General features: G+C 43.1%; 1 protein-coding gene across 7 annotated transcripts in view; it reads right to left on the minus strand.

Moving 5' to 3' along the window:
• Positions 1-16,879, minus strand: part of znf521 (zinc finger protein 521) — a 90,297-nt gene that overhangs the window by 37,558 nt on the left and 35,860 nt on the right. For 5 of the 7 annotated variants that reach the window (XM_078263893.1, XM_078263892.1, XM_078263891.1 and 2 more), the window contains 2 exons: positions 9,228-12,739; positions 8,961-9,045 (listed from right to left, as the gene is read on the minus strand). In XM_078263893.1, the coding sequence (XP_078120019.1) occupies positions 8,961-9,045; positions 9,228-12,383 (3,241 nt within the window). In that variant the 5' untranslated portion in view covers positions 12,384-12,739. Of the gene's footprint in view, positions 1-8,960; positions 9,046-9,227; positions 12,740-14,088; positions 14,203-16,879 lie in introns of those variants that run through there. The other 2 variants (XM_078263890.1, XM_078263889.1) reach the window with 2 other exon arrangements.

The raw sequence follows: 16,879 nt of genomic DNA on the forward strand, positions 1-16,879 counted from the left end.
AAAAAACTCTTTCTGCTGCCAAAATAGCCTGACATAATAGCAAGAATGGAAATTCAATGAATAATTATGTGGCATGTATCTCTGCAGGGAAAACACACATTTCCCCTCACAGCAGAGTAACATAACTATAATTAATATGTATGTTGACATTATATATGAGGAAGATACAATCTGGGGTGAAATCACTTGAATTCACTCAGTAGCGCATTTTTATCATCATCCCACATAACACAATTCATCTACTCCAATTTTATGTTCTGAGCCATCCCTCCTCCAGTTCAGCAGAGGGCAGGGAGGTAGGTGGGTGTGCCCTCCACTGACCCTGAAACCTCTGGACAGGTGGGCGGTGGCCTACGTGCACTGTCCGTTTTGGCAGCAGCTCTCTTCCACTCCCCGGCAGGGAGCTCAGGCCATGATGAGCAGCTGGGTCGCAAACACTAAGCACATTAATATCTTCTTAATGATAATAATCATTATGGCATAAGCACCTTCCCCAAAGTGGGAAGGCTCACGGAATGTGCCAGAGTAGCATCGTCGTTAAGGTAAAAAAACGGAGATGAAATGACTCTTTTAATGGGCAGCAACTTACAGCCACCAGTATAATGCAGACACTAATGTAATAATGTGATAATGAGATACACCGAAGACATTAGGGAAGCCAAAAACTCAATGAAACCCGAGTGAATGAATAAATAAAATTTGTACTTGAAAATGGAGTTGACACAATTACCACTGCAGATATCCATTATACATACTGCATGCTAATATAGACTTGACTGTATTACAGATATATGTTTTAATTAGTACAAACTATCTCTGATGTTTTAAGGCCTTTCTGGAGTTACTGGAGTTCGTCACCACCTTGTGTCCCTGTGCCTTTGAATCCATGAAGTGCTACAGCATTTCCCATATACTCGCCTCATTTATTATAACTGTCAGTATTCACCTATCATAGGCCATTATGTGTCTCATCCGCGTTCATTATTGAAGCTAATGATCTGTTGTCCTCTCTGCTCCCCATTGAAAGAAGACTACATTAAAAGTCTCTTACTAACTTAATTAGTAATTATAAATGTTAAAGATTAATCAGAGAGTGAGTGGCTTAAGGTTTGCGTCTCTAGGCAGCGGTGGGACAAATGAAGAGACAAAGAGGCCATGTCGCTTCAGTGTTCACAGTCCACTGTCATGCTGGAAATGGAACGAGACATATGAAAAAATGGAAGTGTGATGATTTTATCTGTGTTTAAGCACTGTGTTTGCACATTAAGAGACACACAAAAATACAACAAAATATTATTTCAAATTTAAAAATATATCATGTATACAGTGAGAGCAGTGAGAATGTGCTTTAAGCAGTCTTAAATAGCAGTGAGAATGTGCTTTAAGCAGTCTTAAATATACAATTCTTCCAGCCAAATATACATTGTTGTTTCCTTTCTATAATCTACTACAAGCACTACTATAGCTGATATAATGCTGTTACAGGAAGCAGCATTTAATACGATAACCTATGATGCATGCAGTACTCACATTATCTCTTTCTAACAAGATGGAAATAGATCCCCTTAATTAAATCCTGGGTGTACACTAATTCCTTACTAAATCTGCACCTCTCAGACAATTCCACATTAGCAGCACCATGCACTCCAGTAAACATATAAGCATATTAACATTAAACCTTAATAACTAATAATGCTTTCATCTAGGGAGTTCCTGTGTGATTTCCATTAACATGGGGGGGAATCGCCCAGGACCATCTCCCTGTTTTCCGGAGCATGTTGACGTTCAAGCCGGGGGGGTAGGTACTCTTGGTGCAGGAGGGAAAACAAGGAGGAACTTCAGCTGTGCTGAGTTGTGGGACGGAAGAGATGCAAATTGCATTTCTGCCTGAACTTCAACCATATGTGTAAGAGAAAATGTTTAAATACAAAAAAATCAGTCAGAGGAGATGCACAAGGCTCTAAGTGAACCAATGAAAGAGTAAATAACAATGGACTATAGCAAAGACGAGCAAAGATTTTACAGTAAACAACGATGGGTATCCATTTCGTAGCTCTGGCCTCACTTTTAGAGGAGAAATGCCGGTGCTTTGACTGTTGAGCAGGGAGTCCTATCACACAAGACACACAGAATGGGGTGATGGTGGGGGGCTGGCCGGTGGCCCGCAGCACCTGAAACCTATTAGAGAGCTTTGGAACATTCCACAGGGTTCTTCCACTTTGGCCAGAGGGCATCGTAAAGGTCCTCCTCACATAGTGCGACTCAGACGCCAACAAACAACTAGCAAGGTGAAACACTAAAACTAGAGTCTGGTATGGAAGAGCGTGACATCTGAGTATATATATATATATATATATATATATATATATATATATATATATATATAGAGTAATGGCGCCGTTTTTATTTTGTTGCTTTCACCAGATCCCTAACTTGCCTGTGGTCCCAGCTGAAATGAGAAATGTGGTCTAAAGGTAATGATAATATTTTCTGCACTTAGATTCACAAGGTGTTTGTCTCCAGAAGGGAACACTATGATTAAAACATTTACCGTCGGCAAGCCAAGCAAAACTATTATCAACTTTTTATCAAATGGTTTGCCATCTGGACTTAAAACAGTAGGGGCCCAATAGTGCGCTGACACTAAAAACAAACATGCATAAACACACACACAACCTGCTGCCAAATTTCTTGGAGATAGCCTTATCTTCTCCGCTATGTGTGTGTGTGTATATATATATGTGTTTTAGTAGTACCAAGGCCCATCTCTTTGGCTGGATCTGTGTCTATGCCTCAGTGTTATGCTCACTGGGTTTAGCTCTATGGGTGTCTGTGGCCTCTCCTCTGGCCGCCCGTGTCCATTTGCTCTGCGGGTATGGCAGGCCTGAGCTGACAGATGGCCGCCCCTCTCCATTCCGCTCCAGAGTAACACAGTAACTGGTTTTTCCTCCGCCGTTGACCTTGCCACAGCCAGCCAGCAATCCAGGCTGGCACTCGGCCTGTCGAACAGGAGGGTAATGAAGTCCAGCGCTGCTCACATGATTATTAAGGCTTTGACGCTGGGGGGCCTTTCAGAACCCTATCCCCCTCCCCTCTCCTCCCCTGTCTGCCATTCACATAGCCAAGTTTGATGAGGATAGTAATTCGTTACATGGTACTTTGTAAAACCACCAATGGGCACCATAAAGAAAGCTAAAACTTTTTGGTGTACTCTTTTGGAGTCTGTTTGTATTCTACAACAAACCTCTCTACACCTATGAAGCGTAACAATTTTGAGAACAACATTGAGACTCTCTCCTATTCAGTAGCATATGATAGCTACTGGCGTCCCAGCATGCATGTCATTCCAAAAACAAACTAAGTAAGAGCCACTACACAAAGTTAGATCAAATCTGTCACACTGCTATTGGTGCTGACAACTTCTAAAAGCAATGCAGTTCAGCAGTAGCGCACCACTTCACTCTCCCTGTAATTCTCCCTTACCACAAGCATCTCTAGGCACGCTTGGAACCCTGGTCCCATCAGGGCCAAGCTGGGAATTGAGAGGTGTAGGTTGCAGCTCTGACCTTTACTATGGCAGGACTGTCTGTTTGCACTTCTCCCATAAGCCCCCCCCTCCAGTCAGACTGCTAAGCAACCCCATCAGACCAGGGGTGCGCATGCACCTACGGCCTTGGTGACTTCTCAGAGACCATGGGGAAGTGGAGTAATGCAGAGGTTAATTCTGATCATCCAGTATTTATGGGCTTCACTTTAGAACAAGGGTTGGCATTAACACTCTAAAGGAGACATCCCTCCTGTATATCAATAAAACATAGCCAGAAGCACAGGAAGAGCCTACCTTTATTCAGGTCGCCCAAGTCCCTGACTAGACTTGCAGAGAAGGTTTCAAAACGTACACCAGTGATTCCTTCATTAGATGATATCTTTAAATTCAAAGACAAAATGTAGGATTTATACAAATCTGTAACATTGTATCTAGCTTGTGACATTTATTGAGGTAATCATTCTAAAGCATAAAATGATCAGCTCAACAAATGAGCACAGCTCAACCAATCACTAAGAGGAATTTGTCCCGACATCACCATGGTGACATCAACCTACCAATTGCAATGCAGTAAGGGGCAGCAAGTGTTCGCTCAGAGTTTGTACAAACAGGCTGTATGAACTGAGAGCATCAGATATTTTCTCACATGTTGGCCTAGTCTGTGGAGTGTGGGGAAATGTCAGGAAAATCAATAGATAAGGACCACATCAGCCTGAGCTTGTCTGGCCTAGCAACAGAGCATCCCCATGGTGATGTCAATTACCCCTGCTTTACAACAAAAACACCAGGAAGAGCAAAACAGTCTCTGCAATGCTGTAAAACTTTTAATGCAGTCTCCTGGTTACATTGAGAACTTTGTACGAAACTTCTTTTTTTGTTTTCCATCCAGAGAGGTGTAGGTAACACAGTGAATGTGATAATTCTTTTGCAGCTCACTCTGTTTTCTATTCTCCTCATGAAGGCCACATTAGTCAGGGAGAGGTATAATGTAACGAGCAGTAAGGTGCGCATAATTGCATATTAGCAGCAACACACTTGGCTGCACGGGAGGTGACTGCGCTAACGAACAGAGAGGCATTATTAATCACCAATTAATAAAAGCAGGCAGATATCACACTCAGTATATGGCATGCATGGATTCCTTTGTTTCCACTGGCTGGTCCAAGCCTGTTTTCTTATTTATTTCATAAGATTGATCCTGTTCCTGTGCCGTGTTGTCTATTGAGTTCTGACTCTTATCCAGCCCCCTAGGAGTCAAACAAGGAGTGTTTGGCCATGTTTGTTAGCAGATTACATGTGTGTGTGTGTGTGTGTGCTCTATGAATGAGTCCCAGAAACTAAGGGAACATCAACAGACATACCCAATCAAAGAGTATTATAGGAAAAGAAACAAAGAAGGAAAATACCAAATTCTGTTTATGCACCAGGAGAAAAAATCACTTAATAGAGTAGTAAATGTGTTGCCACCAGGGCAGAGACAGTGATGGAGACCATGTAATCAACATACACTGGCCAGGTTGCTCTAGGGGCCGAAGACAATAGGATATGTGTCAAGGATAATTTGCGGCCTTTAGCAAGAAACAAAACAAGCCTTCCAGCTTCAAATACTGTTACAGTGTGCCTCCTGTCTGTTCCCCCACTGACAGCCAACACAGTATGTTTTGCTAGGTTGGAGCACGATTAATATGAAAATGTGAGCGCTACTGAGGCAGAGGAAAATGGAGCGATAGTGGACTGAGAGAGGGGGGAAAGGAGAAAGAGAGAACAGAGAGGAGGAGGAGAAACTAGAGGAGAGCTAAAGGCCTCTCACTCGCTCTCCTCTCCAGCTCTGTAACGGCCCACAGTGCCTGCTTCACACAGAGCGGCCAGCTGTACAGCAAATGTGCCTTTCCCTTTCCGCCCCCGAACCTTTCCACCCCTCCAGTGCCCCCCTCTGCCTGGGCCGACCAGGCCACCGGCTCCTCTCTGTGAGAGAAGGCTCCTCCCTGACTTGGCTTCAAGCTCACTGCTGTCACCAACCCAAAAAATCCGTAGAGGTGACCCCAAAAACACTTTTCTAGGATCTGTGGTTTGGTTTGTTTGTTTACAATTGTCCTTCTGAGCACTGCCACCTTGGCAATAGCTGCTTGGAATGGACAGGAGTGAGATGAGAATTGGATTGTAAGCAGATATAACAGAAAAGCTAAAACCCTTTTCACCTTTTAAAACCCTTTAAGACAGAGCCCACGCTTCAAAACATGTCAGGGCTCTGAAAATCCACATGGGGACATTTGAAACAGTGCGATAAATGGGCCAAACGTGCCCCCCATGAGGCTCCAAATGTCATAGTTTACAGTGGGGTCAAAGTGAAGCAATGGGGTGGCATGATGGCATGCTGATAAAACCAAACAGGCTTTTGTGTCAATGAAAGACCTTCAAAGGTCCTCTTAAAAAACACTTTGTGAAAGCACTGTGATTTAAAATATTTTATTTCCAATGCAATTACTACAGATCAAGATGGCAAATTGAACTGCATGACAGATTTGTTTTCTAATCTCAAAGAAAAATATAAATAAAAGGTTTGATAGTGACTGCAGCAGCTGAAAGCTGTATAAATCTGTGTGTCTCTAGAGAAAAATCGGACACCCTCAATTCTGTAAGTGAGCCATGCCAAAAAAACTCTAAACTAAAGAGTGGCCAGCTGTCTTCTGGCCTGCTATTAAATTGCTCCTTGGATGGTGGCGATATCATTTTTTTCTCCATAGGAGTATCACACCAGGTCCCCAAACAGAGCGACCAGCTGTACAGCAAATGTGTACTGATCCATCTGGGCCCTAGCAGGCTGCGGCCTCCATCTTAAAACACGTGGGGCCGTTCACAGGCTTGGCTTAGGCTGGTCTGCAACACACCCCTCTGCACCCATGGCCACCTCCTTCCCTTTCATTTACCTCTATTATCATAGTAAATGTTGAGTAGCTGGGCAACGGAGCTGCGCTTTATGTCTGAAACAGGACCTTCATCGTTTGAGTGTAATATCCGTGCATCAAAATGTGCTGGCAGACGTACAGAAGAGGCAGCCACGAGCACCTCGGACCGATCGGAGGAGGTGAGGGTGGAGGCTGAGTGCACTTGGTTTAGGGAGACTATTGCATTACAAAGGCAGCTAATATGGACTTGTCTGGGTGAGACAGGCTCAGGTTTTGTTGTTCCATACACTTAGCACTATGGTTATGTCACGGCACATCACTATATATAGAGTTATCAGTGTGAACTGACACCATGGAGCGGGGCATGGATGAAAACAACACCCCTATGAATCCAGCGTCTGCTCCATTACCTACGCTAATAACGCTGACAGCTGAGCGGAGATGACCCCAGCCCCCTGTTTCCCCTCTCCTGTGCAGATGGCCATTAAAAGGAGAAAGTGTCCCCTTTTCAGTAGAGAAGGTATTTAGAGCTTTTCCAAATGAGTACTTTTTTTTTCAGTTTTTGGCCCAAATTGGCATTGCAGTGATTACAGGCTGGATTGGATTTAACCCCATTCTACATTAAAAGAGACCAATTCTTCATATATATATATATATATATATATATATATATATATATATATATATATATATATATATATATATATATAATATATATATAGTCAAATATGTTTTCTTTATTCAATTTGGTTTCATATTTGTTTGTTTGTTTTACAAATGCAGTCACTTTTTGACAACTTCATATTCCTACCAAAATTACAATGAGTTTTGTTTTCACCATATTTTAGAAATCATCAAACGAATGCATCTCACAGAAACCCTTTTGAGAAGTCTGATGAAACCTGTGATCATGTTGAATACAAAGCAATGGCATATCAGAGAAGTAAGACATCAGACAATAACCCAATCACCTATCCTCCTGTTATCTTAAGCTGTCTGAATTCCACTATTATGGGGAAACTGTGTGCTTGTGCGGCTGACAGACATAAAATAACCAGTAGGGGGGTTTGTTTTCTACCCTCCCAGTGTGCTCCGTGCCTGCCTTTGCGAGAGAAAGGACTAATGCTGGCATGGTACTGTATTAGGCACCCCCAGTAGAATAGTGGGTGAGCAGATCGCAAAGATGAATACAAAATACACACCTACACACTCTCAGCTCGTCTCTCTCCTTTGCAAATACACCGAAGCATCAAAATCACAAATCACATGCTTCTGATTGTTTATGCACAAACAGTGAGTCCCTGATAGAATTGCCTACCGGTCCTGATAGAATTGCCCACCGTGTTTAAATTCACCTGCGCCTAGAAGCGTGTCCCAAACAGAGAGGCGGTTTGGTTCCAGATCAATGAGTCTCTCTCCCACTGAAGACAACAGATAATGCAGTGTAATGAAAGAGCCGCCAAACGAGCTGAATAAATGAATGAATAAAGGAACGTGAGACTGGAATTCAGACGCCTACTTACTGCAGGCAAGACAACCTGTTTTCCAATTGTCTGTTCTCTACAAATTATTCTGCCTGCATACAAATGACAACCAAAAGTAAAGACATTTTGAAAATGTGGAGGTTCGTCTTACACCAGCACTCTTTCTTTAGGAATCTTGTGAAAGAAAATGAGAAATTTGGAATAAATTTGTGATACATAAGGTAATAAAATCAAATATCCATTTTTTCAGTTTATTTGACGTCATTAATGCAGCGAGCATGAAAGTATTGTATTCAGATCTCAGTCATCAGAAAGACTGCTTAAGTGAGGAGGCACAATAAACAAACAAACAAAATAATGTACAGTAGCAATGTGGAGATTTTTCAAAAACTATGGAATAATATTTGAAATTTTTGTTTGAATAAAATCTGTTTTGGTATTTTAATATTTCATTAATCTGTATATTTCCACTACTTCAAACTACCTCCATACAGAGTGGTTTGAAGTGGAGAGATTCTGCTCCACAAGCATGCACACATACTATATTATACCATTCACATGCATGGGGAAATGAATACGATGGGTTTATAAATGCACAACACTGGGGATGCAGTTGATGGTCAAAATATTAAAATAATTCCACCTATTTGGTGATGTGATCCAGATACTTGTGAGCCTGAATGAGACAGGGTCAAATATTTTATTACATATATCACATCAGTCCTTTGTATGTGATTCACCTTTTTAAAAAGTATAAAAAGACTATGCCTGAAATTTATTTAAAATTACCAAATACTAGTTGTGAAATTTGGTGAAATTCCTGTGATGATTTGTAAATTGTTTCGATGATGATCACATAAAATCATTCCCTCTAATATTTAAACACCTAAAAGCCACATTGATTAAATGTATGCTACAATGTAGAAAAAAGCATATTTACATAGATATTACACAACAAGCACTGTTTTTATGACTTTGTTCCAGGAGTGCAACAGAGACCAGACAAAAAGAGTTATCTCCTACCCAGCATGTGGTTGGCCACATGGACTTGGATGTCCCATTCACTGTAAAACACCATCTGACATTTGATGCACTGGTATGTCTTCTTCTGGAAAACAAGACCAAGAGGAAAGGGATTATTATAATAAACTTTAGATAAAAAAAATATATTACACACTAGAAGTCACTTTGTTTTACCAATTTAACATAGCAATACAAAAGAAATTGTGAACCTCAGCATATTTTCATGAACTATTCAACCCCATTCAATACAACACTAATTAACAATACCTCTTCAGTTTGTGAGGGACTGGCTCTGGGCATGGGGGACATCTGGGGGGTCTTGAGCTGCCCGCTGTTGCTGTCCCCAGCCTGTTCCCGATGCACTGTCTGGACATGGTTTTGCAACTCTGCTTCAGACTCAAACTTCACATTACAGCTGGAGCATCGTGTCTTGGCAGCGGTTGATGAGGATGTGGAAGAGGATGAAGATGAAGAAGAGACAGCTTTGCCTTTCCCGTCTCCAGGGCTAAGACTCTCCCCCTGGATCCATGCGGCTGTAGTTGTTGCTGGAGTGGTGGCGCCACCATGATGCTGCTGTTGCCTTCCTCCGTTTACTGTTGGACTGGAGCTCTTGGAGCCAGCTACTGTCACGCAGGATGCACAGAGTCCGTAAGGCAGTCCGTTGATGTCCAGCTTTACCAGGTCTTGTTTAGACCGGAAATCTTTCAGGCATGAGGCGCACTTGAAAGGTTTTTGGATATGTTGTTGCTGCTGATTATGAGAAATTATATTGCTGCGGCCCATGGGTTGGTGGTTGCCGGACATAGTCCCTGTCTTTTGCATGTGGAAGGTACCATGAATCTTGAGCTCCAATGTAGAGGTGACTGTCTGCATGCACACAACACACCGGAAACCTGTCAGGGAGTTCCTCAGGTCAGGGTGCATCTGGCAATGCTCCAGGAAGTCCTCCTCACTATGCAGTGGCATCTTACAAATGCGACAGCTGCCTGTGTCCAGACTTTTGCTATGGGTGACCTTGTGCTCAGTCAGGGTGAGCAAGGAAGGGAAGCGCTCCCCACAGATGGGGCACATATAGTGTTTGACAGGTCCAAGGTGGGTCTGCATATGTTCCCTCAGCCCAGCATCAGAGAAGAAGGTGCGGGAGCAAACATTGCACTTGTGGTTGCCCTTGATCATTTCAGCTTTCCTTTTCATCATGGCACTCTCACCAGGGCGTATATTGTGGTCCCTCAACTGGTGGTTAGTGAGGAGTGAGTCCATGGTGTAAGATGCCCCACAGATGTCACAGCCATACATGGGGTCTGCAGTGTCCACCTCTTCCTCACTTCCATCATGGCTGTTCTGAGACTCCACCACAGGTCCAACTGCTGCCCCTGTACCATGACTGTTAGTTAGGAGACCATGTAGTTCAGCATCTTCTTTAGGTTGGCCTTCCCCACCACTTACAGTAGAGCCATTGGCACCACAGTTCTGTGCCTTTCCCTCAAACACACAGTGTTTCTCCCTCAAATGCTTCTCCAAAAGGACAATGGCATGGAAGGCCTTACTGCAGAAGCGACAGTTATACTTCTTGCTATGGGTAGTGATGTGGCACTGCAGCTCCACCTCTGTGCCAAAGGACTCCCCACAAAAAATGCAGCGGTGGGCACGGCCCTGGTTTTCCAGATGGCTGTGTTTGACATGTAGCTGTAGGTCAGTCTCATGCCTGAAGTCCCAGTTGCAGGAGGTGCAGCGATACACCTTTTTCTCATTGCTGTGCTTTACAGCCAGGTGGAGCTGGGTAGACACCTTTGAGTCAAACACCTCCTGACACAGAGTGCAACGAAAGAAAACAAAGGTATGCATGTCAAGTAGGTGCTTCTGCAGGTCATCCACTGAAGTGAACTGCTTGTCACAGCTCTCACAGATGTAATAAGTGGAGGTAATAGTAAAGTGAATTGTCACATGCTTCAGCAGGGACTCTTGGTTGGGGAACTCTTTGTTGCACTGTGGGCAGGTGAGCTGAGGTTGCAGGCCATCCAGATGAGTTTTTAGGTGAGTCTGGAAAAGGTCTAGACTGGTATACTTGGCTCCACACTGGTTACATATGAACTCACTGGTAGTGCGTGAGGCTGAGCCACCTTGTTTCAGCATGGTGTGCTCCACAGATATTGGAGAAGAGGGGCTGAGAGTGCGCAGGGATTTCTTTCCATTGTTGATGTAGTTCAGTGCCAGTGGAATGTTCTTGTGATTCTCCTTGATGTGCTTGTTGAGCTTCAGAACACTGTTGAATATGGGGGAATTGGTGCAGTACGAACAGGAGTACACCTCTACTATAGACTCTTTGGGTGTTACAGCCAGAGGAGAGTCAAAGCGCAGGCTTCCCCCATCACAGTGAGTCTGACGAACATGCTCCTCCAAGGTAGCCTCTGTCAAGAACCCCATGAAGCATTGGGGGCAGAAGAAGGCATTGCTCTCCTTTGCCACAGGACTGGGAAAGCCGTGGGAGCAGCGAATGTGTTCCTGGAGTGCGTTGAGGTCACTCAATACCTCAGGGCAGAAGTTACACTGAAGGAGGGCATCAGGCAAGCTGACCAACAGGGCAGCATGGTCTTCTGCATTGTGGACCTGCTTAAGATGTTCATTTAGATTTAATAAAGATGGCAGAACCTCCAAACAAAATTGGCAAGTATGAGCCTGCTCTGGCTTGTCCAGATGCATGGTTCGCAGGTGAATTTGAAGCACAGCCAAACTGGAGAATACTTGCTTGTTGCAATAGATGCAACTGTAGGAGACCTTAGGCTGTTTGGGGGCACGTCCTCCCATGTCTGATGTGTTCTGAGCAGCCCTCTTTCTCCTCCCCCTTGTCTTGGGCACAGGTGGTGCTGTCTCCACCATTGTGGAGCTGTCGACAGAGATGTTGGAGTCAGGAGTGGTGCTAGAGACAGAGGTGTAGCCCACAGTCAGCAAAGAAGGGCTGTTGCTATGGTTACTAGATTCGGGGAGCTGGTGGATGTCCATGTGAGCATAGAGGTCCTCAACAGACAGAAAGTGCTCAGAGCAGATAGCACAGGTGTGGCCCTTCCTGTCTCGGCTGTGGGCCTGGTCAATGTGGGTCAGCAGGGTACCCTCGTCACTGAAGGGCTCATGGCAGTAAATGCACTGCAGGGTGGCACCCAGGCCTCCATCCTCTGATGGAGAGCACTCAGGGTGGCACTCGGCGATGTGCCTCTGGAGCTCCTCTGGGACATCAAAGCCCTCTTCACAACGACTGCATTTGCGAGTTTCTTTCAGCTTCCATTCATCAGATCTAGAAAGGCTTGAGCTGCTGCCGTCTTTGCCCCTTTCGTGTACTTGCATGTGGCCGTGGAGAGAGCTGGAGGAAAGGAAGCCTCGGCGGCACACAGGGCACTTGTGGGGTTTGTTAGAGGCGTGAGTTTTCATGTGGATTTTGAGGTGATCACTGCGGGAAAAGGCAGAGTCACACTCTCCACAGTGGTACTTCTTATCACCGGTGTGTAGCTTCACGTGTCGATCTCGACTGCGCTTGTGCTTAAACAAGCGACTGCAAAAGGTACAGCTGAAAGGTAGTTTATCACCGTGGCTCTGTTCGTGACGCTTAAGGAAGCTTAAGCGGCTAAAGGACTTGTCACAGAACTGGCATGGGTATGGCAGGCCAGGGCCCCCTTCATCCTCCCCAAAATCATAGTCCTCGCAGTGTCCTGGAGAAGTCTGATCCTTACTGGAGGGAGATGATGCTGGCCAAGAACATGATGGGTCATCCTCAAGATCACCACCGTCTGAAGAAAAAAACAGAAAGAGGGACAAAAAAAAGAAAAGAGGGAATCAGTGGTAAGTCAATAGGAATAAGATGGGAGAGAATGACAGAGTGAGCAAGAGAGGTGTTTTGTAAGACTTTCACTCTTTCAAATAGAAAAGGTGGGCCACCGTGGTGTCATTTGTCGTAGTAATGATAAGGTTGTGGTGAATACATTTAGAATTCTTTGCAACAATTTTTTCTTCAGTGGAAATAATACCTCTCCTTAGGTGTTATCTAGAAAGTTACACTTAAATATGCAATTTAAAGTATAATTAGAGAAGAGAATAAGTGGAAATACTTTTACCGCAATTAACCTTGTATGAGGCCATGTAATGGCTTAGCCCACTGTGACTCAAAACACAATCTCTTTGACATTTAAAGCTAACACAAGACAATGAGTGTACTTTAGGACGTAAGCCCGGCATGAGGTAAATTAGAACATTTCTATTATTCCTGAACAATTACTAGAACATATTTGAAAAATAAGAGCCCTTGAAATGACCTTAAGACGAGAAAAAAACTGGGAAAAGCAGTTTTCAAGGGTGAAAGGGAAGATTAAATGTGCAATTTAGACCACAGCTATGCATAGCCATTAGGAAGCATCCACTGCAAAACAGATGATTTTCATGAAACATGGGTTTTTCAGAACATCAGTCAATAGATATCAGATTATAGAATATGCATTATTATCATATTTGTCTGTGTGGTCTGAGCTAAGCCATGAGGCAACTGATACAGGATGGATGAATGTGCCGTGTGCTGATGCAGAGGGGGGCACGAAGGGGACAGGGAAACGGATAGAGGAAGACAACCGAGTGGCTAACCATCTCACTCAAGGACAAGCAGGTGCAGAGAATGACCGGTGAACACCAGTCCACTGACAATGCAACACCCATTTGTTTTACAATCACTTTATGTGTCCCTTTTCAAATCGCCGACATTCCATTCCCCTGGTTCACTGCACAGTGATATGAATGGAGAACACAGAACACCACTTTCCACAAGTTCAAAAGGTTACAGACCACTTCTTCCCGCTGCCGAATTCTAAGTGCTGTGAACTTCCTTACCTAAATAAAACAAAGTAATCCCAACCCCTTCAGAAAAAAAGGTGTCAAAAGGCCAAAACTTGGAATGGGAAAAACAAGAGGAAACTGCAAAGATTTATGAGAGGGACGAAGGAAAAGCACAAGCTCTTTCCAGGATTCAACCTGTACTCTCCTTCAGCTGACAAATCTAAATCTCTCTATCTCTCTCTCTCGCCCCCATTCTGTTGTTTTTGCTGGCAGATCTGCCCTTTGTCAGGATATCATGGCCTCTCTGAGCACTTACCCCCATCAGGGCCTATCTTCAGGAAACAGATGGGGTCGGAGGCCATTCCCTTGCCCCTCCAAACTGCTGAAAGCGGCACATTGAGAGCCCACCTCCACACCGTGGCCCTCCCGGAAACCTCCCACCCCTGGCAAGGCGCCCACTCTGCACACACATCTAACTCAAGAAGCAAACCTTGCCTGATTTACTCGCTTTATCTCTCATACATGTCTCAATGTTTTCTCTCTCTCTCTGGTTTGAGGGAGGATGGGTGACTCAGTGCTATGCCCTCCTCCACAGAGGGGGCGGATCTGCCCTCACTCACACTGCCTCCCAGGGTATAGGAGAAGAAGACAGTGCAAGAAGAATGACCCCAGCCAATGCCTTACAGTCAAACATACTGGCTTGGAGACAATAATATAAAACAAACAAATAAATGGGCATGTATACAAGGCTAAATTAAATTCTACTGTCTTAAATGAGGATGTCTTTGCCTTAAGACATTACTAAGCTGTCAGGACAACATCATTCAATTTTTTTTGGTTTGTTTACTCGATGTATATTATTTATTTAGTGCCTCAGCTCCAATAACACACATACATAAAGCCGTATCTGTGGGGGACATGTGGGCGTCGCAAACATTGGGTAAATAGCTTTGTTATTATTAGGTTTGTGAAATATTTTAGAAACTGCTGTATATTAAAATAATACCATTACAATTACAGAGTAATAATGTAATTAATTTGCCTCTGAATTGCACCTATTGTACTATTCAAGGTATCATCAATTTGACTAAAATATGTTGTATGTGTGCTGGACCAAAAACTCAGAATTTCTGCTTTCAGCAGTCACTTAGTCCTTTGTCTTACTGTATTGGCCAAAAAATGCCTGATTAAAAAAAGAAAAAAATGAAATCTGTTTTAGAGCATTCAGAGCTAAAACTAAATTTTAGGTACAATTGACCCTCACAGTCAGACTTACTACAGTTTTCCTGTCACACGCACACACTCTGTAATATACACACAAGAGAGCATGAGTGCACACCCTGCACACTCACTCACAGTAACAAACATATAGATGTGCACACACACATGTACACATAGCATACACAGATACAAGCGCAATGGCCGAAACAAGTGTGTGAACAACTGTAGATGAAAGAGCAATCTTCCTCAGGAGACCTCAAGAGGAAACAGAAAAAGAGACTTGTTTTTTTCCTTCTTCACCCAGACAAGAAATGCCCAGGCCTCAGCAGCAGCCTGAGTAAATAAAAGAGCGGGCCTTACTTCCCTGTCTCTCGGGCCGGGGGCCTGTGCACGCCAGCACTCTCTGTGCTGCTGCCAAAGGGGATGCTGGGGCCTGAAAAACTACACCCTGCAGCTGAAGGGCTGTCTTTGTTGGTCTGCCAAGGCCTTCCTGAGCATCCTCCAGCCAACAGCCTGTCACGTCCTGGGAGGAAGACCTCCATCTTAAGGCCTGTCCCTCTCTGGGAGTTCTGTCCCTACCCTCTCCTTCTTTCTCTTTTAAATGTCTCCTATATGGAACAAAACAACCTCATTTGGAGAGCTCCTATAGGGGATGGCATAAAATGTGCCATAGCCATATTTACTAGTAAGATATAAATTCAGCCTTAAGCTGCAGTGCATGAAAACTTTTTTAAGAAATAAAGAAAAGAAGCATAGCTTAGTCAAGTTCAATATATCCATATATGTAAGGTTAATAAAGACATTTGAAACAGCTTTATACAAATTATTGAGTTTTTTTCTTCTTTTTCTGCAAGTAACCACTAAAGATTCCCCCTTCACACGCAGGTCTCAGTTTCCTCTAAGCCAGTCTGAACTGCTCTTTGTGCACCACTTCCTCTATGTTCATTTATAGCACCCTTTCCCAGAGTAAATACTCCTGTTCAAACAAGCTCCTTAATACTGGGAACAGGTAAGTTTGCCATTTCTGTACACAGCGGCACAACTTTTAAAACCCCTGTAGAATGTTTTGATTTATGCAATTAATGGAGCCTATTTGAGGTTTAGCAAGATATATGAATATATTTTTAAGAGAGTAAGTCATTAATTTTCCTGATGACACTGTTTCCCTTTGGACTATTATACATATGGTGGAAAATGTTGTCTCTAAATTTTAAATGCTAAATAATATGCATAATTTGAAAAAAATTATTACAATTTAATTCTTGTAGACATTTACCACTCTGTCATAGTGTGAGCTGTGCGCACGATCGGAAAGAAGGCTAAATACAATTTTCGGCGCTTATTCTTCACACTTTTGTTGCAAAAATGCCAATTATGTATACATTCCAGACTAAAAGAGGTATAATTAATTATCATGTTAAATGTATTAGGGCTAAAGCTAAAGGATGTTTGGTGTTACATTTGGTGGAATTAATAAAGTCCTTAAAACATAAATGGCTTTTAGCCAAAATACCATAAAAATCTGAAGCAAAATTATTGTTACCCTCATACTCAGACCCACCTGTCTGGCCATTTTTAAATGTTGTGAAATCTTTTTACAACCACCAGTGCTACACACTGATGTCTTCAAACTAAAATAAAAGACCTTTCACTGTAAAATACCACTAATACCACATTTTCATTGTCGTTGATTTAGTGTAAAACTATAGATTCTAAAGATATTCTGTGAAGTTTGTATTTCAGTTGGATGAAAATAGCAATGATTGCCCTGGGTCTTTTGTGTGTTGTGAAGCACTTTGTAGCCCATAAAGTACAATAATTACATAAATAAATAAAGTTATATTTAGATAACTACTTACCCACTTCCATTTTTTTATCAGAACATT

Source organism: Sander vitreus, chromosome 12, assembly GCF_031162955.1.
Source record: "Sander vitreus isolate 19-12246 chromosome 12, sanVit1, whole genome shotgun sequence".
Taxonomy (NCBI): Eukaryota; Metazoa; Chordata; class Actinopteri; order Perciformes; family Percidae; genus Sander; species Sander vitreus.